Below are 27,767 nucleotides of genomic sequence, written 5' to 3'. Positions count from 1 at the left end.
TTCTTATTCAATCTGCGTCGCCCCTCTCGAGTCCCATTTGCCCTTGCCACGCAGGACGTGACAACATAGAATATCTAATAATTCAGATAATTAAATGATCTAATGTACATACAGGGCCTTCCAGAGAACCTGGCACAGAGGCCATGACTGGCTAACTTACAGAGGTATGCCCACAGACCAGACACTGCCTGCACACAGCTGATATGCAAAAACATCTGCTGCCTGACTCACTCAACCCCCCTCATCCTGCCTCAAACCAAGCTCTCACACTCCACAGAGGTAATCTCTAACTGTTCTGGGTGTAGCATTTTCTCTACATATATGTGTCCTTGCATATACTTGGTTGCACATGTACAACATATCTGTTATACATGTAACTATACAAGGAATCATGCCATATTTTTACATCTTGCTCTTTATACTTAATGTTACCTTAATTTCTGACAAGTAAGCTCATTTCAGGTTATTTTAAGTAGAACTGGGTGCTAAAGATGCTACCTGTAATTGAGCGGTCGATATTCCAGAAGTTTCTACCAATCATTTGCCAACTCACTCTTACAGCAATTCTTATACAATATCTCTATATTCTAGCCTTCTGGGTAATGTTTGCCCATCTACTGTGTGCTACAATAAACAGCAGTGTTTGGTAGGCTACAATATTCATGAAGCATGTGAAGTAATGAATTGTGAGTTGGAGTAGGCAAAAAAGTAGGAGCACTTACCCAGAGACAAGTGTAGTCCTGGATCTGCCATTAGCCATATAATCCTGAGCAGACCACTGACCTGCAACTTTGCACTGACTAAAATGCCAAAGGACACCATCCACCTGCCTCTCCACAAAGGCTCACTACAAACGCACTTTGCAAAGTCAAAGTGAAAAAAATTAACACAATATAAACAACAGCTACAGGATTTAAAACAGGGAAAGAAAAAGAGGTTTTAAAAAATGGTATGTTAGAAAAAGACAGGCTAAATGAACAAAGGTAGCTGAGAACTTTAAGGGGCGAGGGATCACTAAGAGCATCAGTAACTGCAACCTACCCTGTATTTACTTTTATCCCTGATGCTTTATCCTACCTCTAGTGAACTAGTTCTGCTCGAATAAAAAAGGAGATGCTTACAAAGGTTGCAGGTAAACACACTGCTCCTTACATTCTAAATATTGCAAGCATTGCCACTAAAATAATTCCTAGACAACTTCAACGGTAAATAAAACTTCTATGGCTATGTTTCTCAAGGCCCCCCAAATCCTGGTTACTTGAGGCCATGGTCTGTGGACTTCAAGCATTGTCTAGGACTCCCCCCCACACTTCATTTCTGATTTTATTTTTTAATTAAATTTATTGGGGTAACATTGGTTAATAACATTATATAAATTTCAGGTGTACAACTTTATAATGCATCATCTGTATATTCCACTGTGTGCCCACCACCCAAAATCTAGTCTACTTTCATCACCATATATGTCTAGGATAATAAGCATATTTTGGATAATCTGGATGGCAATCATTATAACCCAACACTACTGTGTGATTTCTGTGCTTCCACCTGCATTCATAACTACTATTGGGTTGTCGGAAAAGTTATGACGCATTTTTGCAATGAAAAACATACAAAAAATACGTCATGACTTTTCCGACAATCCAATGTATAGTTTAATAACTAAGTTAGTAGTACTAATTTCATTATATTAAACACACAGCTTTAGGGCCGGCCAAGTGGCGCAATGGTTGAGAGCTGGCTTGGGATGCCATAGGGCCCCAGTTTGGATCCCACATATGAGGGCCAGTGACACTGCCGTCTGAAAAAAACAACAACAAAAAAAACCAAAACCACACAGCTTTAATACGTAAATGTTTGATTCTGCCATGTGAAGGCCGAATGACACCAAGGCCAGTGCAGATGAAGGTTCCACAGTATTTTAACAGAAAAAGTAAATAACCACAGGACAACAGTAGTGGTGTCATTCCAAACTCCAATCAGAACCATATTCATGTTGTGAGCATCTGTTTCCCATCATCCATAACATCACATTAACGTAGATTTGATTTTTACTGGCTGTATAATTCCACTTGGTTTTGTAATTTGTAAATATATTGATTCACAGTTAAATAGGGTATCTTATGTTACTCAAGTTTGAGAGAAACTTGCAAAATGTCTAAAACCCTTGACTCCTGCTAGTTTTACAAAGAAAAATATTCACCGAATACTTACTATGTGCAAGGGCTGTGCTAGGTGCTGCAATTCATGGTGCCTGCACCTGTAACATTAGATAGTTCATAAATACTTACACATAATCAGTGGGTGATGATTCACCATGACTTTTTCCCCCTCTTTAATACCTTAATGTTGTTTCTGACATGGGTCTAACATAACTTTGCTTGGGAGGCAGTAGCCACAGCAATTCTTTATCAGATACAGTACTTGGCTTTCTTCTGTCACCGGAGTCTCACGTTAGGACGGGAGTGGGGAGAGAAATTTCATACACAGAAAACAGAATGAAGAGTCCGTTACCTGAGTCTCTCAATCGAGCGAGTTCCTGCCGACGTTTCCGTCGTTTCTCCTTCTTCAGGGTGGCCCTATACTTTTTGTGGCTGGAAAAAAAACGAGACATGCACACTTCAGAGTCAGTGGCCGCACCTGCAGTGCTGTCTGCCTGAGCTCCCTTCTCCTCCGCGCCCCGTTACAGGAAATCGCTCGGGTGCTTGACAATGAAATCTTTCTTCCCATGTTTTGACTACAGAACATGTATTTTACCATCGCCTTGCTATCCCACGCGCAGACGGCAGGTCTTCTACATCCCGCCACCTGTTCCCCACTCGTCTCCCTGAGCCCCACAGACGCCCGTCAGTTCCGAACGCGCCACGGGAGCAGTTCGAGCTGCCGCGGGGCGGTCGCTTGCTTGGCCTAGCACCCCTTGCCTTCCTGCATGCACATCCTCCATATCCAGCCTCAGCCCGCTCCATCCCTTCTTCTCGCCAGCTCATTTCCCCCAGCCCAACTTACCTCGGTTTCTCCGAAGGAATCAACGTATCAGACGCCGCCATCTTGCCGGCGCCGCCACGCCTACGAGAGCCGGCCGGAAGAGGCGGGCTTAAGAGAAAACGCAACCGCGCGCAGTCTCTCTAAAAGGCGGGGAGCGAGGCTCCGCCCCGGCGGACCAAAAACGGAAAATGGGCGGTGTCTGTAGGGGGCTCGTCTTCTGAAACACTGCACACATGTCTCCTTCCTGAAAATTAATACCCCACCCTGGAATTATTTCTTCCCTCCTAGCGCTTCCCCAGTGCCTTGTCACTACCTCTCCCCACGCCATAGTGGGGTGTCTTGTGGCCAGGAAGTTAAAGTCACACTACTCCCTTTTTTCTCCTCATCCACTCACGAAGCCTCAGCTCACCCACAGAAGCTTGCTTAGCTTTTTAGTCCGACTACCCCAGGCTCCGCCTCCTTCCGCGGTTCCACCTATCAGCACCTCAGGCGAAACTCCAGACTCCACCCCCTTAGTTTCAGAACTGCGTCTCTAGACGTGATGTTAACTCCTAGGGCTGCAAAGGTGCAACCTCTGCTCCCAAGAGATTTAAAATCTAGAGGCAGATAAGAACCAATACGTAAATTAGATGATATGGTACAGGCACCCAAGTTTACTTAACATAGTCCACCTTGCGGTTCAGGGAGAGCTTTTCTGATGCCTGAGTTGAGTTTTGGAGGAAGACAGCCTTTACCCAGGTGGAGAAGGGTGAGGATAAATCAGCATAAGCACAGGCACTGAGAAGTTAAAGTGTGGAATCTGCCGGAACCGCAAGATTTTTGGCCATCGATTTAAAGGGCAATTGGAGAGTATTAAGGAGTACAGCCGTAGAGGTAGGCTAGGGCGAGGTTATGGAAGAGGGCCTAGAATGCCATGCTAAGAAGATTTACTTACGTTCTGTAGGGAACAGGGAACCACTGAAAGCTTTTAAGTTGAGACTTGTCATATTTGTGGTTTAGGTAAATTACTGGGTTTGCAATGTAAAGGATAAAGCTGGAATATTTGCAATCTAGGTGAGAAGTGAAAAAGAACTAACTTGTCACAATGAGAGCAGTAAATAAGAGTTTCATAACTAGTTTGATGCTTATATAAATATCAATAAGCACTTTGTTGCTTTCACAAGTCTGCTGCTTGCACTAAATCGTAAATTCCTTGAAGGTGGAGACTTGGCAGTTATATGCCCAAACTAGAGAATGTAGCTGTGCGAATCCCCAATTTTGCTGTTTCCTGTGACCAGGATTTTTGCTGAGAATTACTGCCGTTCTGAAAGCATCAATGTTTGGGTTGCTGTAACATTTCTTATGAATTATACCAGACTTCCACATAATAGCAATAAGTAAGAATGTCTTCTAGGAAGATACTCCTTATTAAAAAGGGATACAGATTTAGATCTTGTTTTGATTCAGAAATGAATGTGAATCTCCTTTTATAGGAGTTAGACATTTATCGTCAACAATTAACCACTGAATTAATTTTCATGAACAAGTTAACTTCATAACAGAAGTTACTCTAAAAGCCAATTCCATTTCTAAACTATAGTTACCTTCATTTTAATTGATAAATTACAAGATAAAATATGTAAAAATTTAATGCAAATATACATGATGCTATGATATTCCAATAAAGTTACTTTTATTCTACAACATATATTTTCTATTTTTCTTGATGCCTGAAATACATCTACTTATTCTCAAGTATGTATATTTCAGTTTATCTCCCTCCCTGACCCCCCCGGGGGGAGAAAATGCCTAAATTTTTATTTTATATTGTCATTGGAAAATAGCTAATGATCTAAAAAAGTTAAAGAAAATATTTTACTTATACAAATGATATAGTAGATAATTCTATTGCTAAATGTGAGTCTTAGTTATTATAAAGTGACCAAAGAATGATCCATAAGTATATTTTTTGTTTATTGTAAACATAAAAGGAGACAAAGAAGAAAAATATCTACTCTCTGAATGCCAGGATGGGAGTCTTTCGATTAGTTTTTTTCATGCTCTAGTAGGACAATAGTAGGATTCACTCAGTGGTCAATGCAGAAATCCTCAAGAAAGAACACTTCTTTCCTTAGCTACCATTCAGTTTCAGTATTAGTGACCTGATTTATTCAAGGACATACAATGGGGTCTCAAGTCCTTTTCGACCCTCATTGCTATGCCAAGGGCTTTATATATTTTCCAGATTACAGTTATAACTTAAAGAAACAAGATAAAATACTGATGAATGCATATTAATATGAAAAATGCTGAATTGTACAACTGATTATACATTTTCTTTGGAGGAAAGAACTATCCAATGATAGTTCTCATTACTTGATTCTTTTGTCTAGTGATAAGGTCAAAGCAACACAGCTGCTGATGGTTTGAGAAGGAATGGTGGCAGAGTTGATATCCCCACCTAGAACCCAAACCAAAGTACTTGTACTACCATTTCTGAAGACTGATTGAATTTAAAAAATCAGGAATCAAAATGTACATACAGTGACAAGTGTCTTAGTCAGTTCTGGCTGCCATAACAATATACCACAGACTGGGTGGCTTATAAAAACCGACAATTTACTTCTTACAGTTCTAGAGCCTGGTAAGTCCAAGATCAAGGTGCCAGCAGATTTGCTGTCTGGTAAGTCCCTCCTTACTGGTTCATAGACAGCCATCATCTCACTGTGTCCTCATATGGTGGAATGAGTGAGAAGGCTCTCTGGGGTCTCCTTTGTAAGGGCACTAACCCCATTATAAGGGCTCCACCCTCATGACCTAATCACCTCCCAAAGGCTCTACCACCTAATACCATCACCTTAGTGGCTAGGATTTCAACATATGAATGTGTGTGTGTGTGTGTGGGGAAGGGGGACAACAAAGACACAACACACAAACACTCAGTGCATAAATACAAGACTGCAATATTATATCTGTAAAGTAGCTGATATTGTTTATATGTACTAATTATACTGTAAAACTAGAACTTATTCACTTAAATGAACTACATCCATTTTGATCAATAACATTTTACAAGAAAGAACTCAACCAACAACATTGAATTAAAAAGACAATAAAACATTAAGTAGGATAGATATCAAGTCTACAGTGTTGATTGTATAATTGTGGCATTAATGTTTAATTGTGGCATTAATTGTGGCATCTTTTAGCAACATAGAAACATACCTAAAGTGATTATAATACTGCATTTTTGCCTATATCATGTGAAAAGAATGTATCCCCTCAAAAGTCATCTTCCTAAACTTTTTTGAGGTGGATGCCTGGTTTTAGAATAGCCAACTTAAGTTACGGGGATGGGAAATACAGGATGGGGAATATAATCAATAATGTTGTAAAGACTATGTAGGGTGTCAGATGGGCACTGGACTCATCAGGGGATCACTTCATAGATTGCATAGATGCCTGACCACTGCGCTGTACACCTGAAACTAATAGAAAATAATATTGAATGCCAACTATAATTATATATAAATAAAAGTATAAATATAAATATATATATGATGTCAAGTACAGCATAGGGAATACAGTCAATGGTATTGGAATAGCTATGTACAGTGTCAGCGGTGTAATAGACTTGGTGGGGTTATCACTTTGTGAGGGGTGTAAATGTCTAATCATTATGTTGTTTTGTACACCTGAAACTGAAAAAAAAAAGACTAGCCGACTTTGGGAAAGGAGAAAGGGGCCGACAGCTTGCCCTATTGATGATGTCCGCAGATCAGGCACTGGTTTCACAGAAAGAAGTGAACTAAAGAGGAGCAAGTGGTTCTTTCCATTCCTGCTCCTCTAGTAAATTCCCTTATGAGCTCTCCAGTCACTTTCTGATCTACATGTTAAAGGATGTCTCACTAATTTTACAGACACCTTCCATATTCAAAACAACTCATAGGAAGAAAAAGCCATTCAACAAATATTAATAATGTAAAGAAAGGGTTTTTTATTAATCTATATTATTTGATGAAGATGAGCAGTCATTTTAATACAAAATTCTTTCTCACGCCCTTTGACAGATCTCAAGCCCATTTTTCCTTTTCGGGTCAAGGAAGGTACAAGTAAAACACTTGGGAGGCATAAAAAACATAAAAAGTTTCTTGCTAGGGTGCAGCAGCAGCCAGGGAATCTACAGCACCATTTGGGGGGGCAGGATGACTAAGGCATGCATGAAATCACACCCCCAAAGCTGTTTCCATAACTTCTGCAGGAAAGATTGCCAAGAATTTATCATGTAAACCAGGACATGGTTGACGGTGAAAGAGAGTGCTGTTAATAATTACCCCAGAACACCAGGTGTAAATAAATCACAAGTGGCAAACTGGGACACACCCTATAAATACAGTTAACTCTTCAACAACGCGGGGGCAGGGTTAGGGGTGCCGACATCCCTGCACAGTCGAAAATCCACATATAACTTTTGCCTCCCCCCAAAACTTGACTACTAATAGCCTACTGTTGACCAGAAACCTAAATGATAACATAAACAGCTGATGAACACAGATTTTGTATATTTTATGTACTATATACTGTATTCTTACAATAAAGCTACAGAAAAGAAAATGTTAAGAAAATCATAAGGATAATACATTTATAATACTGTATGTATTTATTGAAAAAAAATCCACGTTAAGTGGACCCGTGTAGTTCAAACCTATGTTGTTCAAAGGTCAACTGTACATCCTTTGTAGCTCTAAGATGTGAGGGTAAGTTTGGCATTCTGTATATTGGTTCTCGCTCCAATTTGGAAGACTCACTGCAGCAGAATTTTGCACTAAGAGTTTGCAAGAGGCCTAGGAGGGAAGCCTGTATGCCCGGAATAATGCATATCTTGTGTTTACCCTTTTAAAGATAAGTATGGTTTGAAACATATCAATTGTATTAAGTTAACATGAACTTTTTCCCTACATTTACCTTTGTAAGAATTGTATTCATTTCCTGGGGTAGACTTGCTACCCTTTCCCAGAGAAGGCATGCACCCTAGAAGCAAATGCCTTTACCCCTGCCCCCCATATCTCCTTTAGAGCAGAGATATCCCCCCAAACTCACACATGCAACTCCAAACCTATCTTTTATTCCTACTGAATTTATTCTTTCTTTTTAATTGTGGTAAAATACACATAACATAAAATTTACCACCTTAACCTTTTTCAGTGTATGGTTCAGTAGTGTTAAGCATATTTATCCAACCCTATTTTGCAGACCAGATGACTAGCATATTAATGAAAGAAATACTACTAGTTAATGCAATATTGAGTCTGAACACAGGCTTATAGGGAATTAGAAACATTCCAAGACATTTACAAACAAGGGCAATAGTGGCGTAGATTCCTTGGAATATGTAGAATTATCTAGATTGTAGCCTACCCGACAAGTTTCTCCCCCTATTCCTGTAGCTAAAGTCTTCTAAGCCACTGTATAAATCGGGAGATTTATGCACCTGCCTTGCACAGCACCTCAACTAATGAAATAAAATAAAGTTCAGACAGTTTTAAAGGGAAACCAAGATAGTTCTGTCATTGTGGAAAATATTATCATATTCTCTGAAACGGTGTATAAATAATGCAAAAATAATACTATAAACTATAGACTATTATATTAATAGTCATTTGGAAAATACTTCTGTAAATACAGCGGGTGCCAAAAAAATGTATACACATTTTAAGAAGGGAAAAAACTGTATTAAAATTGTAATACAATTAGTGACACTAGCATTCATTTGATTAATGCCACCTTTTGAGCGAACATCATACTACATTGCTACCGTAATTCAATTCAACTTTGAAAAGTAACACATAGATAACATCTCTTAAAATGTGTACATTTTTTTTGGCACCCCCGGTATATCATGAAAGATTTCTAAGTTCTAGGCACTTCAAGCATTTTCTTAAAAATGTTCTACACTGCATATGCTTTCTATATGATCAAGCCTTTAAGTAAAATGTCTGATCTTCAGAAATGCAAAAGGATTTCCAGATATAAGTAAATCCTTGTTTTCTTAGGATTATAAAATATTTTTTCTGTATCATAAATCGATATTAAGCATATCGTATACTAGTAAGATAACTAAAGATCGGGGCAAATATGCCTATTGAGAAGGCTTTATAAAAGAAAATTCATTCATGTTTCTAAATAAAATATACCTAAAACCATGGCCAATGTTCAGCCAGGAAGTACCAGTCTGGGCCCCATGGCTGTTTCCGAAAGGCCTACATTTTGGAAGGCAGCTATGCTCACCACTATACCACCAATGCAGGCCTACATTTTGGATGGTCAGTGTCTGTCTTACCGGTGGTTAAATATTTTGATTATCATCCCTCCTTGTAACTCTATAGAAGCACTAATTGATAAACACGAAGATAGCTCAAAAATGTCAGACATAAAAAGACATTATGGTAACCAACAGGTTGCTGTAAGAGAAAATTGCATCTCTTGCTGCTGCTTCAGTGATAAACATTATTATTAATAAAAGACTGAAGAAGCACTGCCATACCAAGAAATGCACATCTATCATTACTATTAAGTGCAAGTGTTTAGAATAGTTATAGTTAAGTTTTTAGAAGCTAGTGTGTATTAAAGCAAAATATCACCTAGACATGGGTGTCTTAGGGGGTCACTTGGCTGGTAGACGGCTTGGGTTTCACTTGTATATTCAGCACGTAATCATGGCGGAAGGACGAGCGGACAGTGCGATTCATTAGGGGCTGAAGGGGACGGAAGTTGTCCACCATTCTTTTCTCTTTCTCCCCCTCGGAAGTGAAAAGCAAGGTCCGAAATTGCTCAAGCTAGAAATAGGAACAGGAAACATAAATAATTTCAGTGGAAGAACAGCTTCACTTCATGAATAAATTACTTTCATTTTTACAGCTCTGAAACATTCATCTAAAATTAGATATAGAAGGAGAACTGATTTCTGAGTGGGAATGCCCTCACCGATGGACAGGGAGTAGATGTCCCAGTGCGGGGAGAACAGCAGGAGCTGGTGAAACCAGCAGGGCACTTGGGATCCAAGGACTGGGGGCCAAAGGCCCTCTCCCCCACATTTTAGCCATTTGCCAAGAATGAGTAACTTCATCTTTGATTCCAGGAAACTCATCTTGAAATGGGCAAAACAGCAGCCTACCTGATGATAAAGGAAAGGCCTGGCATATAGAATAACAGTGCCAAAAACGTTTTGTTTTTTAAAATGTAACTGCATCGTTAACGTAAACAATGTATTTTTTTTTAGATTTTATTGGAAAATTGGGGGAGGGGAACAGCGTTGGGGAATCGGGGATAGGGAACAGACAAGTTGCTGTCCTTTTGTTCTCCAGTCTAGTTGTGGAGGATGTCACTTCACTGGCCCATGTTGGTATTATCATTGTGCTCTTCCCGGGTGAGACAGATTGGTCTAGGCCATTGGATGGCGGCTCATGGCAGCTCTCGCTGGCAGCCGGCCACTCACGGTAGCTCATGGCCACCCACTGCAGCAGGGGCTGCAGCCTACACCATTACCGGCGACACACGCATGGCAGCCCAGCTCCAGGTCGAGCTGTTGTTCACCATCTTAGCTATAGAGGGCGTAGCATCACTGGCCCTCATGTGGGATCCGAACCGGGGCCCTGCTGCTCAGAGCTGGCATCCCAAGCCAACTCTTAACCAACGCGCCACTTGGCTGGCCCAAAACGATGTATTCTTGATTGCTTGCTGCACCTGGACAGTGTGGGTAAGGTGATGCATGTGGCTGTCTTAACAGGTATTGGGGTGCCCCCCACCGACACTGTCCAATAGAACCTACAACTATGATAGCGATGTCTTCTGCAGGGTTCACTAGGGTAGCCACAAGCCACATATGGCTACTGAGCTCCTGAAATGTGGCCAGTGAGACTAAGTAAATGAATTTTTAATTTAATTTTGATTTTAATGTACTGGGTTGTTGGAAAAGTCATGACGCATTTTTGCAACGAAAAACAGAAAAAATACGTCATGACTTTTCTGACAACCCAATATTTATATTTAAATTGAAATGGCCACATGTGGCTAAAGTAGTAGAGAGGGAAGCTCAATACAAAAGGAGCAACCCCAACCCAAGGGCTCATTAATGTGGCGATAGCATCAATCTGTAGCCCCTTGGCTTTCTGAGCCAGCTGGCAAACCTGTTCACTACCTGTTTTCTCATTCAGTCAGCTGCACTATAACTTGGAGAGATTAGCCTGAGGCACAGTAGGCAAGCCTGTGAAGATTGGTTTGGATCAAAGGCTTGTGGCCAAGTAGAGCTGGAGAGCAAAGACTGACCAGAGGTGAGTTACCATATTACAATTGATGCGTATACCCTCATTAATTAGGAATGTGTCCAAGTAACTTAAGGCTTATTTTTATGTAATAAATTGCAAAGATTAGAAATAGTGCAAATACCAATAAGTTACATTAGATCTATAAAATGGAGTAGTTCATAGCAATTAAAAATGATATTGAAGTTAATGTTTATCCACAAAATGTTCCACACATCAGAGTGAAAAGAGCAGCGAAATGGTATATAAAGAATGATTCCATACTGTTTAAAAAGTTCTGTGTATTTATACAGATAAAAGACCAGAAGGAGTTACCCAAACAATGATTAACAGAATGGTTCGATTACAGGCAACTAGGATTAAAGATGACAGCTCTACCTTTTTTTTTTCCCTCACTGAATTTTCCGTGTTGAAATTTTATTTCTAAAGTCTTCTATATGGGCCACTGACCCTCTGGTTTATTTTATTTATTTACTTATTTTTCAGTGTTATGTCAACTTTTAAATATGAAGGACAGTAGCAGATTAAATGTATAGGCCACCAAGCCCAGGCATATGGGCAGTCAAGATCTGTATTTTGTCATTTGTTTATTGTGGGTTTCATGACACAGAATTTAAAATAAACACGCAGTCTAATTTACTAGTTGTTCTCTTATTGACTTCTGGTTTTGATATATAGTTGGAAAAGCTTCCTCCATTTAGAGGTGAAGGGGACTATAATTTGTGACCTCCAAATATGCCTTTCGCATAAGGATTATTTTCATGAAACCTCAGACACAAGAGAAGCTCTAAAAACCGAGAAGTTACCCTTTTGTAAGAGAAATTTACATTTATAAGGGAAATCTCCATTTCTTGTATCAGGAAGAGGAAGTGACTCTGAATCTCTAGAAACTCTCATCAATGGAGAAGGTATGGACTTAAATCTGCATAACAGCCTGACCCTTGTTTACTGTGTTTCCCTATTAACCTCCCCTAACTGCCCATCCCCTCACATCTTCTTTGTCTTTAGCTGGGGAAGGTCTGGAAGGTGGTGGCTTGGGCCATTTCGGGGAGTTACTCGGTTTTCCTGGGTCTCTCCCATGTATACAGGGGGGATACAAGTTATTAAACATCTGTTTGTTTTTCTCCTGTTAATCTGCCTTTTATTAGAGGAAAGTCTCAGCCGAGAACCTTTAGAAGAGTACAAGGAAAATTATTTTTCCTCGCGCACAGCTGTATGAAAAGATGTTCCTATCTTATCCTAGTACGTTTATGAAGATATTTTTAACATTTAATGTATCTAGAACATATTCTTGTGGTGGATCCCCTTTTTCCCCCCTAAATATCTGCTCAATTGTCCCCCACAGCCTTTAATGAATAATCTCATCTTTTCCGCCAACTCAGCTGACATGCTACCTTTATCGTAAACTAAATTCTCATATGTATTTGGACGTATTTCTGAGCTTACTATTTTATTCCCTTGATTGATCTCCTGTGCCAATACCACAGCAATTATTGGAGAATAAACAATTCATAGAGAATAACACTTACAGAGAATTGACATCAAAGGCGTCTCTATGTCTTCTTATTCAATTACATGGTATGAATTTTATGAATTCAAGTCTTTTTTGTGCCTCTCAGGATGTTTTAAGTTTTCCTGTTCTCTTTTCTTGTTAAGCTTATACGGAGGTATTTTATAGTTTTGTTTCCATTATAAGTAGTGTTCGTTTTTTCATTATGCCTTTATATCATTCAATCTTTTAATTGATTGTGATTTATATGTCAAATGTATTGATTTCTATAAATTAATATTGTACTCTACTAATTAATAAATTATCTTATTTTTCTAGTAGTTTTTAAATTGTTTCTCTCATTTATTTTTTCTTTTTGGCCTAATTGTATTGACTACTTACAGAATATAATTTAATATGGTAATTTATGCTTTCTATATTAAGTATACGATTTACTTTAGAACTGAGATTAAACTCTTTCATCAAGTTAGGGAAATCTCCATACATTTCTATTTTATTGAAATTAAAAAAAAAATTGAATGGTGAATTTCGCTAATGCCTTTAAGAATCTATGGATATGATTATATGATTTTTCTGTTTAGAGTCACTGATATGATGAATTATATTAATATTCTTTTTTTAAAAAGTATATTTTCCATTTTATTTTTTCCTCCAGAGAATATTTCTTTGGTCTTAGGGACTTGGCTCCTTACATGGGCTTTGGTGGAGTTTGTGGGGCAGCACCCGCAGGTCTCAGTCGGGGTAGGTGTGTTCGGTCCTTCCGGGCTTCACGCGAACGATTCCTGACTACCTTGCTGTGAATGGCACAACTCGCACAGTAATGTAGTTTCACATACAGCTTGGGAAGCACATAGGCGTCGAAGACACTTGCTTCGGAAATGTCCCTAATGACTGCGGCCTCTACTATGTTTCGAATGACGAACTTCTTAATGGCCTTGTCCTTGGGCACGCATCAGGCGCAGTTGGTGCAACGAATGGGTTGCACATGGCCACGGCCCTTTTTGGCACGACCATTGTTTCTTCTCTTGTTGGTCATCTTGGCAGCGAGGATCTGAGAGAGCTTAATATTCTTAATAAACCATTCTTGTATTACTAAAATAAATGCTACTTGGACAAAGTATATATTTCTTCTAATGTGCTATATGATTCTGTTTCTGATACAATATTCTAGCTTTTTAAAAAATATATTCTTCAGAGACAATAGTCTGTAGTTTACTTTGGTTTTTCTTTGCTCTAATCTTTGATGGGTGTTGGTTTCAGTTATTCTGGCTGCATGAAAAAAGATTTTGGAAGCTTCTGTTCTTGTAAAAATGCTTTGTGATTAATAAAAATCCCATAAAGGAAGTAGAAGCAGCTATTATTGTAATTTAGTTATATTATGAATTAAACAGGATGTTGTGTATTGACATAGTAATCCTGACTTAAACTTAGTTTCTAAGGAAAAAATAAATTTGAAGTTCAAAACAACTGATTTAAAATAAAATTTCTGGACAGATATTATTGGATTCTATCTTTTTTTTTTAAAGATTTTATTGGGGAATTGGGGGAAGGAACAGCATTAGGGAATCGGGGATAGGGAACAGACAAGTTGCTGTCCTTTTGTTCTCCAGTCTAGTTGTGGAGGACGTCGCTTCACTGGCCCATGTTGGTATTGTGATCATTGCGCTCTTCCCGGCTGAGGCAGATTGGTCACCGGCCATTGGATGGCCACTCACAGTAGCTCACGGCAGCCCACTGCAGCCCCACTGTAGCCTACGCCATCGCCGGTGACTCACGGCATCCCAGCTCCAGGTGGAGCTGTTGTTCACCATCTTAGCTGTAGAGGGCGCAGTGTCACTGGCCCATATGGGATCTGAACCAGCGGCCCTGCTGCTCAGAGCTCACGCTCCTAAGCCAACTCTTAACCAACGAGCCACTCTGCTGGCCCTATTGGATTCTATCTTTAACCTGAGATTCCAGAGAAAAATTACCTTAAGAAAATTAAGGGGTTTTGAGCACATCCATTTCCAGCCTTCATTCTTCCCTTTAAAAAGGTCTTGTTTCTATAGATTCACACAACACACATCACATTGTCAAAATGGACGTAAAAAGCTTACGTTTACTAAGTTTTAACTCCTCTCTCTGGTTAATTTGAAGCATTTCCTAATTCATGCCCAAATTACAAGAAGTTCACGTATTTTAATAAAAATGTATAAGCATTACGAGATGTTAAAAACTGATGCCACTGTAGCCTCTGCTGCAGTGGGTTGCCATGGGCTACCATATGTAGCCAGCAGCCAGCGTGAGCGGCCAGCAGCCGGAGTGAGCGGCCAGCAGCCGCAGTGAGCGGCCATCCAGAAGCCGGCTACTGATCTGCCTCGCCCGGGAAGAGCACAATGATGGTGCCAACTTGGGCCAGTGAAGCAACGTCCTCCACAACTAGACTGAAGAACAAAACGACAGCAACTTGTCTGTTCCCCTTTCCCCAATTCCCCAGCACTGTTCCCATCCCCCCAATTCCCCAATAAAAAAAAAACCTAAAAAAAAAAAAAAAGACAGCAACTTGTCTGTTCCCCTTCCCCCAATTCCCCAGGGCTGTTCCCATCCCCGAATTCCCCAATAAAAATCTTTAAAAAAAAAAAAAAAGAAGAAAAAAAAATGTAGATAAAAAAACAACAACAAAAAAACTGATGCCAAAGTTTGAGCCCAGCCTTGTTTTAAAGGGGTAGATTAGAATTTCCTTATGTGGAATTGTGGGAAGAACGTACCTGATCATGATCCACCTCTACAGGCTGCTTCTTAATGATCCAGGTGACGGACTCAGAGAGCGGTGGGGTAGTCAGGGACCCCGAGTAAGTCCAGTAATCCGGGCAGGTGGGCATCAGGCAAGAAGGGTCGAATGAGTCAAATTCCACAAGGGTGTCCTGGCCAAGAGAAGGGGTCACTGAGCTATCCATTTCATGATGAAAACCACTCAGAAATCAGATGACAAGGCAATGATTCTAGGAGTGTTTGGGAACCAGCAGTGGTCCAGAGGCGCTCCTTAGGACCTCTGTGCACCTTAGGACTGAGTCACACCTATGCTTTGTTCCTGCAATTAACAGTGTATTTCCCACACTCCTCAGTGGGAACACAGCAGAAATGATTTTCTGCCTCCATTCTAGTGAGTTTCCAGCAGGTGGTCTCCTCTGAACCCTCTGTGAGGCATTAGGTGGTGCCTGCTGCATAAATAAGGAGGCTTCTCTTTTTCAAGAGACTAATGGAATCCTCCTTTCTAAAATGCAATGCAAATTAGGAGGAGGTATCCTAGACAAAAAGGGGAGAGAGAGAGAAGAGGGAAGGAAAAAGGGGGAGATGAGAAGGGAGGGAGAGGGGAAAAGGAGTGAGGAGACAGAGGGGAGGGAGGGAGAGAGAGAATGTATGGACTTCCAGAGAGCAGCCCCTTTGGGATTCTGCATATTGATCAATTAATCTTGAAGCCGGACAAAGGTGTCCATCCTGAAGGGTATGAGTAATTGTTCTTTAAGGCTGGACAAGCCAAGTTTCTGTCCAACTTTTCTCTGCTCCCTGCCTGATGGAGGGTAGCTAGAGTCAAGAAGGCTTCTCTGAGTGTTTCCACAAGGACTTAGAAGGAGCAGGTGTTGGGAGCAGAGGAGGGAACAGCATTATGTTCCTGAGTCCCCAAGTGCCCAGTGGCATGGCAGCAAAACCAGAACAGCCAGTGCCCACCAACAGAATCCCTTCTGTCCCCTGAGAGATGTCCCACGGCCAAGGACTCTCTCAACACACAAGCATCATAAACGGCAAGTTGTCTTCTAGGCAAGTTTCAAAGAGAACCTGAATTACACTAAGATTAATTACATTTCCCAATTCAAAGTGCCTTGCTAATATTTCCTCTGAGATTGAAACAAAATATGTTTCAAGTGACATAGGACAAAAAATATTACCTTATGCTTAATTGATGGCAAAGTATCAACCAATTTCTGTAGCTCTTTATGATTTTTGCCTAGCTGAAGAAGCAATGAGAAAATATTAAAAACAATTGACATCTCACTTTTGAAACTATAACACAATGTGAATTAAAATTAACCACCTGGTGATTACATAAAAACAAACCAACCATGCTACTTAAGCTAGACTTAAGCTGGTAATTTAGAATGTTATAAACATCACTGCATTAGACATAGAACAAAGGAGCAGGCTGTTTGCTGACAGGGTCAGGATGCCTGTGGGGAAAGGTACCCCTGCTCCATTTAAGTATTAGTTCTGAAATTGAAATTGATTAAAATTAAAAATTGTTGAGTGCCTGGCTAGCTCAGTCGGTAGAGCATGAGACTCTTAAAAATTGTTCCACAGTCAAAGTAGCCACATTTCAAGTCCTCAACTGCCACATGTGGCTTTTGGGTACTCTATTGGATTGTGCATTTTTCTTTTAAATTTTATTTTCTTAAATAATTTTTTATTTTTCAATTACAGTTGGCATACAATATTATATTAGTTTCAGGTATACAACATGGTGATTAGGCATTTATATCTTATGAAGTGATGATCCCAATAAGTCTAGTACCCATTTGACACCATACATAGTTATTACAACATTACTGACTATATTCCCTATGCTGTACTTTATACCCCTGTATTTTGTAACCACCAATTTGTACTTCTTAATTCCTTCCCCCTTTTTACCCATCCAACCAACACCCCTCACTGAGATCAATGGGCACCCTTATAACCAGGATTTGGAACTCTGCATCTGGTGGATTGCTTGTCTCCATTGTGTTTAGTTCTTTTCCTGGAGCTTCGCTGTGTTCTTTCATTTGGGACATGTTTCTGTGTCTCCTCATTTTGGTTGCCTCCACTTTTGTTTCTATGTATTACAGCTGCTACATCTCCTGGTCTTGGTTGAGTGGCCTTATGTAGTAGGTGTCCTGTGGGGCCTAGTGGCTCAGTTTCCCTGGTCACCAGAGCCGGGTGCCCCACAAGTGTGCCTTGTGTGTGCCCTCCTGTAGTAGTTGAGCCTTGGTCGCTGTTTGCATGTCAGCGGGAGGGATTGACTCTCTGACTGATTTTTTTGTGAGGATTGGCTGTGACTATAGCGGAGGAGCTGTGGTGCAGGGGGTGACCCTACAGAGCAGGGTATGCTTTAGTGGGGCTCTGGTGCCTGCCCAGTCTACCCTTGGGTTTTGTGTCATTGTGGTTGGGTGGTGCTCTGGTGTGATCTGAAGCTAGCCACCAGGTGTGTTGGTTCTAGAATCTCTGGGGCGGGGCTCTGTTGCAGGCCAAGGTCAGCCACTCCCTGTGCCCTGCCTAGGGACACTTGGTATGAGCTACACAGTGATCTGCAGATGGTCGCCACTTGTGCTGGGGGCTTGGAGGTGCCTGGAAGAGGCTAAGCTGGGAACCAAGCCTGGCTGCTGCTAGTGCAGGGCTTGGGCCTGCTTAGCAAGAAGTACAGGGCAAGTCAAGGCCAAATGATGCGTATTTGGGGTTTGTGGACTTTTGAGAGATTTTTTTTTAAAAACCTGCAGCATGAGCCAAGACAGGTAGTTTGTATGGAAAAACCACTGGGAGTGGCTTGGGTGGGCCAGCAAGTTGGGTGGAGCAGGGTCTCAGGGAATCGTCAGGGTGGGGCGAATGGTGTTAGCTAGGTTGATGGAGACTCAGATATGACACCTGCCTACCTCTGCACACTGGGTGGGGGGAGGGCTCAACAAAAGAATGGAGCCTGCCAATAATTCTGTCTGGAAGGAAGCTGCCCCTTCATCCCTCGCTCCAAAGTCAGACAATTCAATTCCTCCTGGTATGTCCCTGCCACCTTTGAAGCTGCTGCCCCAGCAATGGAGCTCAGAGCAAGTGACTCCATCAACAAGTAAGTCCTTGCATGGCCCTTTAACAGGATGCCTGGGTCTCCAGCAGCCCTTTGTCTCACTCAGCCACAATCTCTACTGGTTTTCACAGCCAGAAGTTGTGGGGTATTCTCTCCCTGGCACTGGGACGCTGGGCTGGGGAGCCTGGTATGGGGTTGGGACCTCTCACTCCTCTGGAGGGACCTCTGCAGCCACGATAAGCTCCCAATTTTTAACAGCCACTCGTGGGTATGGGACCAGCCCGTTTCATGTCTCTGCTCCTCCTGCCAGTGTTGAGGTGGTCTTTTCTGTATGTCCTTAGTTGCAGGACTTCTGTCCACCTAGACTTCAGGCGATTCTCAATGATGGATGTTGTGCAGTTTAGTTGTAACTTTGATGTGGTCATGAGAGAATGTAAGCACAGCATTTACCTACTCTGCCTTCTTGACAGGAATGGACTGTGCTTTTTATTGCCATTTGAATTACATTCATAACCATCTTATACTTGATCTATTGTTTACTTTTACCCGAATATTCTTAAAACCTATTATTGTAATGTTGTATCTTTTCATCGTAGAATACTACACCATTTAAAGTTGGTAAGATTTTTGTTTACCTTTAAAAATACTCCTATCACTGCCAAACCATTTTCTTCCAGTGCTGCGTCCTCAAAGTTTTCAAATTTGACTGAATTCCAATGCACCAGGTGCAGCTGAAACACCATTAAAAGGGGGTTTGACATGACCACATACAATCACTCCAAAACAGTCTAATTCAACATATGACAATTTAATATGTTTCTGCACCTAAAATGAAGCCACTCGGAAAAGCATGACAATCTGGTGCAAAATGAGATAGAACTAAAGAACAAGAAGAAATGTATGCAGCAGCAGCAATTAATATTACTTTGGAATACAGATTTATTTTGGGAGAAACAAAATATATATAGCAAAGCGAATCACATTTCAGTGAGGGAGCAACATTTTCCCATCCCTATTCTGATTTGCATGAAACAAGATGTTTATCTTGGGAGAAATAGATTCTCCCTATGGGAATGAGACAGGATTTGAAGACACATTTCTGAGGGAGAACCACTTAAAATGTGTTTCTTTTTAAGGTAACATTTAAAAGTAAATTAGGGGAAAAGTTATAAGAAGAAATTCTATCTGCTTACGTGCTCCCTACGTTTACCTACAAATCATTCCTCTTCCATCAGTCACCCAGCCTCCCAAGTGAGACTCTCAAGGACATGGTTACCTTCTTCTCCTCTCCTGAAGAGGAACCTGCCTCAAGTCCTGTTGCTTTCATTTCAGAAACGCTTGTTAAATCTTGCTCTTTTTTTCTAGTTCTGCTGCCACAGCCTTCATTTAGGTTCCCCGCCATCTCTCACTTGGCTTAATTGGACCTGGCGGCCCTGCACTGTTGCCTGGGTTTTTACTTTAGGCTGTGATTTGAGCCTAGCTTAGAATCCTGAAAGAATTCCATTTTGGAATCTTAAGGCTCATTTCTGCTATATTATTTGAGATGAGGGCAGTTATCACTTTACATGTAATAACTGGGCATAATCTAATACGCCTGAGAGAGCCATTTAGATTCATAGAAATTACCTGATTCTTCCTGATAATGTCTTAGAACCAGAAACTTGGAACGATCCCCACTTCTCCACAGTTGAAACTGTTCCCAAGTTTCTCAACATACCTCTGCTGGGTAACTTTTGCTGTCCACCGTATGCTCGGAGCCCCAGGCATCAATGGCCCCCCAGTGAAAATGGAACTGCTTCAATCGGTAGGTATGTTCCAGGGGTCCTCCCTTGATCACTGAAATGGTATATCCAACAATTAAGGGGATTGTTTTTCACGCTGTGGAGGATTGGAGGGGAAAGGCCAAATCTATGGGTGGACCTTCTATATGAACTGTTTTTAATGAAGCACAATGTATTACATACAAGTATTTATAAACTTGATTTCCACAAAGTTAATACATGTGTAAGGCGGGGGGGGGGTAGGGAGGAGGGGACCTGCACTCTGAATGACACCGAGATTTAATTACACTCCAGCTACACACAATTGTTAAAAGCCAATTCTTGACTAATTTTTATATTCTATATCTATTGACCCCAGTTTTGTGGGTACAGTAAAATACAAATTTCTCAGCATATTTATCCAATCCAATCTCATAAAACTGAACTATAAGTACAAAATATATTCTCTTTCTTGTTTATGCACTGATACTTAGCTTTTTAGTTTCTGAAGATATTAGTGGTTTTTTTCCCTTTCATTAAAATGGAATAGGAAATTTACAAGTTAAAAATGATTACCCATCTCCCTTTGGACAGAGTGGACATTGTAAGTCATCCACACACTCTGCCATTGGCTTCACCATGTTGGATTATAAAAAGCTTTTGTTTAGACTAGAGATTTTGGAACCAGCGAAATCAAAACATTACAGTATAAGCAAAATATTCAGATATGAGTTTTAAAAGTCACTCTTCCCCAGGCGTTGGGCGGTGCTGAGTTTTTTTTTTTTTTGCTTGAATTTGCTAAAGCATATTAGTTCCTCATTTCTTCCATCTAATCTGACCCTGATCATGTCTGTCGTGGTTAAACCAATACAACAACACAAAAACCACCCATCTCATCTACCTTAATGATCTTTAGAGTTTATTGCATCATTTGTTGAATTTTATGTATGCAAATGACTGAGTACAGCAATTCCAAGGACCAAATACACTGGATATGGCATGCAGTGGTCTGCTATGTATTGTACTGGCTTTTGAAAATATTTTACCTAACTTCCTCTTTACAAAGGAGTTTTGTAAGAAGTGAGCAAAGGCAGCAATGACCACTTTTCTTTGGGGGCAGGGGAGGTGCAGAGAATAATACCACATAATTCACTAAATTAATAGGAGGATGGTACTAAAGTGTACGGATATAAAAAATAATACGTCTCCCCCAAAGTCTTATTTTTCTATGCTAGCTCCATATTGTGAGTATGACTTTGGGAAATATTCGATCTAACCTGTTGAATGACATTGAAGTTCTGGTTGCAAGTTAAGTGACCAAGACAGAGGAGAGGGCCAGCTTTTCTCTCCTATCCCCAGAAACACACTGGCAACACTTCCAGAACACTTACTACGTGTCTGTTCCACAGACGATGAGCATGGCAGAGAGGAGATGTCACCAGTGGGTGGCTGCAAGGGAGGGGGCCAAAACTAGTCTTCAGGTGTGTTTGGGTTCACCCACGCAATACTAAAGACATCTTTTTAATTCATTGCCAACATTTCAATCTGGATGATTTCACATAAAAATCCACACTTGCAATTTAACTCGAGAATGAGATGCCCTGCCGATGTTGGGCACATGCTCCCAACTGGGCGAAAATAGGCTGGACAGGAGAAATGGCTGCCCCCTTTAGATGGTCCCACCAGTTCTTCACAGTCGCCACTGGTGTCATTTCTCTCCAACTCTCCCATCCTCACTCATTCTCATTAATTCTCTGGCACTGTAGGTACATCTGCATCTGTGATCCTCGAGAGAAAAGTTAGATGCCCGAGCATCTGACTTGGGAACTTGCTAGTTAGAAAAATCAGTAAGTCCCTACCATGTGCTGGGCACTGTACCTATAAAGTGTACATAGGGGAGAATTGAGACAGGGAGGTAGTCCCCTGTATAATGTGGTTAAGAGCAAGCACTTTGCAGGAAAAGGACCTTATTTTGTGACTTGCTTCCAAGGGCAAATGTGATGGACTGTCACTGTGGAGATTCAGTTAGAAAAAGACGCTGGCATCCGTCTCACTTGCCCACTCTGAAGAAGCCAGCTGCTGTGTGAGCTGCCCTATGGAGACGTCCACTTGGCAAAAAATCGAGGTGGTCTCTGGCCAACAGCCAGCAAGGAAATGAAGCCCTGATAGAAACTGAATCCTGCCAACAGCCACTTAAGTGAGTTTGCCAGAGGATCTTTTGCCAGAGGAGCCTTGAGATGAGACCCCAACCATGACTGACACCTTGATCACAGCCCAATGAGAGACTCAAAGCAAGAGCACCCAGCTAAGCTGCACCCAGATTTCCCATCTCTGAGTGTGGTCTCCAGAACTCTCCCTGAATCGGCTCTTGCTGGCCTCAGGACTTCCTTGTCTGCCACTTCCCTTTAGCACTTTACACACAATAACACCTAACACAGGCATCACACTGCCTCACACCTCCACCTCCACGTAGACCACCCAGGTGTCGCATGGACCACCCAGGTGTCACCTCCGCCAGGAAGCCTTCTCCCAGCAGACCCCACGTGCACACTTTCCTCCCAGCACTTAGCAATCCACATTAGCATCGTGTCTTTGAGGGTCTGTCTCCCCATCACACTGTAAGCTCCTTAAAGGCAGGATTCCTTCTTTTTGTTTCTATGCACCTGTGCCTGACACTTAGGAGAGCCTCAATGAAATGAGGAACTAAAGAAATAGACTGCAAAGTGTCTGCTGGGTTTGTTAGCTGAAATATCACTGGTAACCTCAGCAAGAGTAAGGAAAAGGGTGGGGTCAGGTGGGGCAGATGCATGAATGAGAGGGGCCAGTATAGTCGGCAAGAAACGGGCCAGAGAAGGGAGATGGAAGACAGTGAATTAGAAAGCAGAGCAGTCATAAGATACATCAAATAATCATATACTTATGCATTTGAGGTTGTTGATATATTGTTGTTTCTGTGCTCTAAGAAGGGATTAAACTCATAAAAAATTAAATAACAAATATGAAACACCCAGGATAGTATCAGGCTTATGGTAAGCAGTCTATGTAATGTTCACGCCCTTCTTTTGTTTTTAATGTGGAGGTGAGGGAGCTAGCAGATAAAGGGATATTGAAGGGAAAGGTAATACGCAGGCCCCATACAAATAAAAATGCTGGAATGGGCATGAAACTTTTTGGGGTGATGGAAACACTCTAAAATTGTATTGTACTGATGGTTGCACCACTCTGTAAATGTACTAAAAATTACATTTTTTTCTCCAAAAATGTAGATGTAAGACTAGAAATAGGGGAGAGAACTTAAAATGCTTATGAAAGCATTCTTAGTAGGTTCACTGTGGATGCCCCTAAAAGTATAACGTGAAGCCAGATGGGGCAGGAAGCCAACTCAGAACAATGGGACTCATCCATCCTTCTCTTTAATGTCTGGTGACACTGCTGATGAGAGTAATTTCAAAGGAGGTGGTAATTTACAGATTATCCATGAGACTCAGCCCAGGCATAACGCAGTGCCCTTCCCCACAATATTTTGCATCCATCACATGCACTCATTAAAATCAATAACGGTGTCCTAATCAGGGGAACCAAATAACAAAACAATACCCAGAAGAGGGCGGTGGTATGAGATGCTCACATACCTTCTCTTATTGTTCTTTTAATTTCTATAAGGCTGGTCATGCTGTCCCCTCTCTCATTCCTGATTTTAGTCATTTGAGTCTTCTCTTATTTTTTCCCCTTGGCTTACCTAGCTAAAGGTTCGTCAATTTTGTTGATCTTTTCAAAGAGCCAACTTTCGATTTCATTGACTTCTGCTCTTTATCACGACCCTCTTTCTGTTTGCTTTGGGCTTAGTTTGCTCTTATCTTTCTAGTTTCTTAAGGTAGAAGGCTAGGTTATTGATTTGAGAAATTTCTTCTTCTCCAATACAGGCATTTGCATCTATAAATTTCCCTCTAAGCACTGCTTTTACTGTATCCCATAGGTTTGGTGTGTTTTGTTTTTGTCACATACCTTTCCTTGCACACTTTATCCCGTTCTTTGTAAAGCACACTGCAGCAGCATTTCCTACTTTTCTGGGGGAAACTTATAGACTTTAATATTAGATTCTTTCTTTTCTAGAATTAGAGTTGTTTCTTGCCTCTCTTCCTTTCTAAGATGTCTTTGCTTTCTTTTGCTTTTGCTTTATTTTTTATGTTCATTCAGTCATTCTTCCTCTTTGAATGCTATTGATTATTTTGCAACAGCACGGAGAAACAGAAGTGAAGAATAAGCAGGAGATAGGGGGCAGTCACTAAAATGCGGAAAAAGAGAGAGAGAGAGTTAGGTACTTATTAAAGATTAAGGATATCTTAAAGAAAATAATTGTTAAAGCGGAATGAAACGGCGTTATCTATTTTGGTCCTTCCTGACAAAAAAGTGGAGAATTGGCAACCTCTTTCCAATTTTTCTTGCATATTTCGTAAAAGGAATGTGAGACTTACTTAGGGAAGGTAAGATCAAGGAATGGTTTAGTTAGTTGTGTTTGAAGGTATCTAAAGAGCTATTAATATTATGAGGAAAATGTTGGTCATTTGTTTTCCATATGAGATTGCCCATGCAAATGGGTGGATAAGAATTCTTAAATCTATTGTTCAATTCAAGAGAGAAAACATGACTGAAAAATAAAACGAAAAGCTATTCTCCTTGAATGATCTTGGGATTAACTCACTTGATTAAAAAATCCATTAAACAACTTCCTATGATTTCTAACTCAATGAAGCCATACTATTGTATATTGGCAACAGTCCCTAGACTGTCAAGGTCATTAGAAGGCTGACCAGCATTTAGGTGAACATATGAGAGATGGCCTGCCCATTAGTCTAGTCCTGGCAGGAGTAATGGTAGAGCCCTAAGCGAAATAGTAGAGCTCACCATAGTGCAAGAACACAGGACTTTAGCATGCTGTTTTGAAATTTTCTGGAATCCTTATATAAAACGTAACATTATAGGCTTCCAGTTGAGATAGGAGCATATTCTAGGGTTTTGGAAAAATTAAGAAAGGTACCAATGAATCGGGAGGGAAAAAGGAGTAATTTCTTAGTTGGAGAAATGTAAATAAGATGTTCAGGGTCCGGGGGCTGTGTAACAATACCACGGAAGAGAAAGAAAAAATGGAGGACACCATACAGGCACCTAAGCCCTTAAGGACAAACTCGAATACTTCCTGAGTCACAGCAGAGAAGTATGTCAGAGGGAAGAGAAGCAGAGAGAGAGAGGACCCCATGGGAGGATCAGTCTGACTACAGTTGGGCCAGAGGGTCATGTCTAAGTATCGGAGCATCACTAGGAAAATGTAAGGAAAACCAAGATATAGGTGAGAATCCTAGAGCCAGGATAAATTCAGGAATGAACACTTCTATTTATGCTTTGTTACACTGTTACTTCATTCATGAACGCTTTCATGGACTCATTTCCTTATCTTCATGAAAGAAAATTAATGTCCTTTAGATCAGGGTTTCTCAATCTCAGCTCTATGGATATTTGAGGCTGGATAATTGTTCACAAATGCTGCTATCTTGTCTATTGTAGGCTCTCCAACAACATTCCTGGCCTCGCTCCACTAGATGTCAGTTACACCGCCACCTTCCAGTTCTGACAACCAAAAATGCTTACAGACATCACCAAGTGTCCCCAGTCCCTGGAAAGAAAGAGGTGGCAAAATTGTCACTGGTTGATAACCTCTCCTTAAGCCTAAAATAGATTATTTCAAATAATAAGTATTCCAGGCTAATTAGGACTATTTGATACCTTCAACTTTGGCTTGAAAGAAAAAGAAAAAGAAAAAAGAAACCTGCATAGAATTAATCACATTCTGTTTTCAATAGACACTAAAAGTTTCAGGTAAATTTTGAAATCATTCAGATTAGTTTATATCTGGGTAAGTTGAAAAAGGGGAGAAGATTCAAAAGCAATATAATGTTTTGATTTTAAAATCTCTTTTAAATTGTGTTCCTTTTAAACTAGGTAACATTGTCTAATTAACAAAATTAATAGAACATGAGTTTCCATTTTGCTAATATATGACAAGTCTTAACTAGTTGTTATGACTAACCCCATGCACACTTGAGTATTCTTTTCACCTCATTTCAAAGGTATTAAAATCTGATCATTAAATCTGATTAAACAGTATTACCATTTAATATAAAAGTGTCTTGTAAAGTCATCAAGCAGAGAAAATTAGCACATATTCATAAACACATACAAAATAAATTTTGGACAAAGCTTTAATTTCACATCCTATCTTCTATATCCATGATGAATGTAAACTTAAGATATGCATATTTATTAATAAAAAGTACTTCTTACTAGTAAAAGAAAACGTGCATAAAAACTAGAAGGGACTGTTTTCATACATTGAAAAAGTAAGTCTAATGAGTCCCATCATTGCTAACAAGAGGTCCATGCTCCCATGGAGGCAGTTGGATCTGGCCTGTACCAACATGAAACTGTCCCTTTGACTCCAGATGAGACCACCAGTCTGGCTCTCACCTGATTTATCTGTAGAATCTTCAAATTCCACGAGGAAAGAGTACCCGTTGTTCCAGATGTGGAGGCAGGTGGCCGGGTCATAAGAGATGGTGAGTGGTTTTAAGTCAGGATCAAAGACACTGTCCCTCCACCGGATGTTGATGGGCGACTGGCGCTCACCTGCTGGGGCCAGGTCCACACTCTCCCAGAGTGGGTGCACTAGGAGAAAGCACATTGGGACTGTCATCAGGAGGTCCCCTATCTGGGATCACACACCACCAGGCAGTTCCATTTGTGGAGAGCCTGTCAAGGCTAATACAAACTAGAAGTGTCAGGACTTATCTGCTTAGGGGCTTCACGGACTGACTAAAGCAGAGAACAGGTCACGGGCAGGTCAGAGAGCCCCTTGCAACAGGCAGCCTCTGCTGTCATGTCAAATTAAAGCCTCTCAGTCGGCCATCTTTTTTCTTTTTCTTTTAAAGGATTAAAAAAATTTTTTTATTGGGGAACAGTGTGTTTTTCCAGGACCCATCAGCACCAAGTCAAGTAGTTGTTTCAGTCTAGTCGTGGAGGGCACAGCTCACAGTGACCCACGTGGGGATTGAACCGGCAACCCTGGTGTTATGAGCACTGCGCTCCAACCAGCTGAGCTAGCCAGCCGCCCCTCTCAGTCAACCTTCTAATTTCACCTGAACCAAGTGAGGCCCAGTGTTGTGATGACAGGAAAATGCGTGGAGATTAGCACCATGGGGGAAATAGGGTATTCTCAAATGAGTTGTTCCTTTGGTTTTTTTTTAAAGATTTTTTTATTGGGGAATCAGGGGAAGGGGAACAGACAAGTTGCTATCCTTTTGTTCTTCAGTCTAGTTGTGGAGGACATTGCTTCACTGGCCCATGTTGGTATT

The 27,767-nt window shown here is 40.8% G+C and overlaps 2 protein-coding genes and 1 pseudogene across 8 annotated transcripts in view; all 3 read right to left on the bottom strand.

Moving 5' to 3' along the window:
• The window catches only part of ZRSR2 (zinc finger CCCH-type, RNA binding motif and serine/arginine rich 2), a 23,690-nt gene extending 20,585 nt beyond the window's left edge, over positions 1–3,105 (bottom strand). The window contains exons 1-2 of the mRNA XM_019665720.1: positions 3,007–3,105; positions 2,515–2,594 (exon numbers count right to left, since the gene is read on the bottom strand). Coding sequence (XP_019521265.1) covers positions 2,515–2,594; positions 3,007–3,047 — 121 coding nt within the window. The 5' untranslated portion in view covers positions 3,048–3,105. The remainder of the gene's footprint in view (positions 1–2,514; positions 2,595–3,006) is intronic.
• Positions 3,106–8,785: 5,680 nt separating this feature from the next.
• CA5B (carbonic anhydrase 5B) overlaps positions 8,786–27,767 on the bottom strand; it is a 59,446-nt gene continuing 40,464 nt past the window's right edge. For 6 of the 7 annotated variants that reach the window (XM_019666332.1, XM_019666338.1, XM_019666325.1 and 3 more), the window contains 6 exons: positions 26,884–27,081; positions 20,319–20,437; positions 19,237–19,332; positions 16,722–16,784; positions 15,543–15,698; positions 8,786–9,800 (listed from right to left, as the gene is read on the bottom strand). In XM_019666332.1, the coding sequence (XP_019521877.1) occupies positions 9,621–9,800; positions 15,543–15,698; positions 16,722–16,784; positions 19,237–19,332; positions 20,319–20,437; positions 26,884–27,081 (812 nt within the window). In that variant the 3' untranslated portion in view covers positions 8,786–9,620. The remainder of the gene's footprint in view (positions 9,801–15,542; positions 15,699–16,721; positions 16,785–19,236; positions 19,333–20,318; positions 20,438–26,883; positions 27,082–27,767) is intronic. The other variant, XM_019666370.1, reaches the window with a different exon arrangement.
• LOC109395415 (40S ribosomal protein S26-like) lies at positions 13,484–13,845 on the bottom strand (annotated as a pseudogene).

The sequence above is a fragment of the Hipposideros armiger genome, unplaced genomic scaffold (assembly GCF_001890085.2).
Source record: "Hipposideros armiger isolate ML-2016 unplaced genomic scaffold, ASM189008v1 scaffold_13, whole genome shotgun sequence".
NCBI classification, from domain to species: domain Eukaryota; kingdom Metazoa; phylum Chordata; class Mammalia; order Chiroptera; family Hipposideridae; genus Hipposideros; species Hipposideros armiger.
Note: the sequence above shows the minus strand (reverse complement) of the source record. Positions and strands in the feature narration are given on the sequence as shown.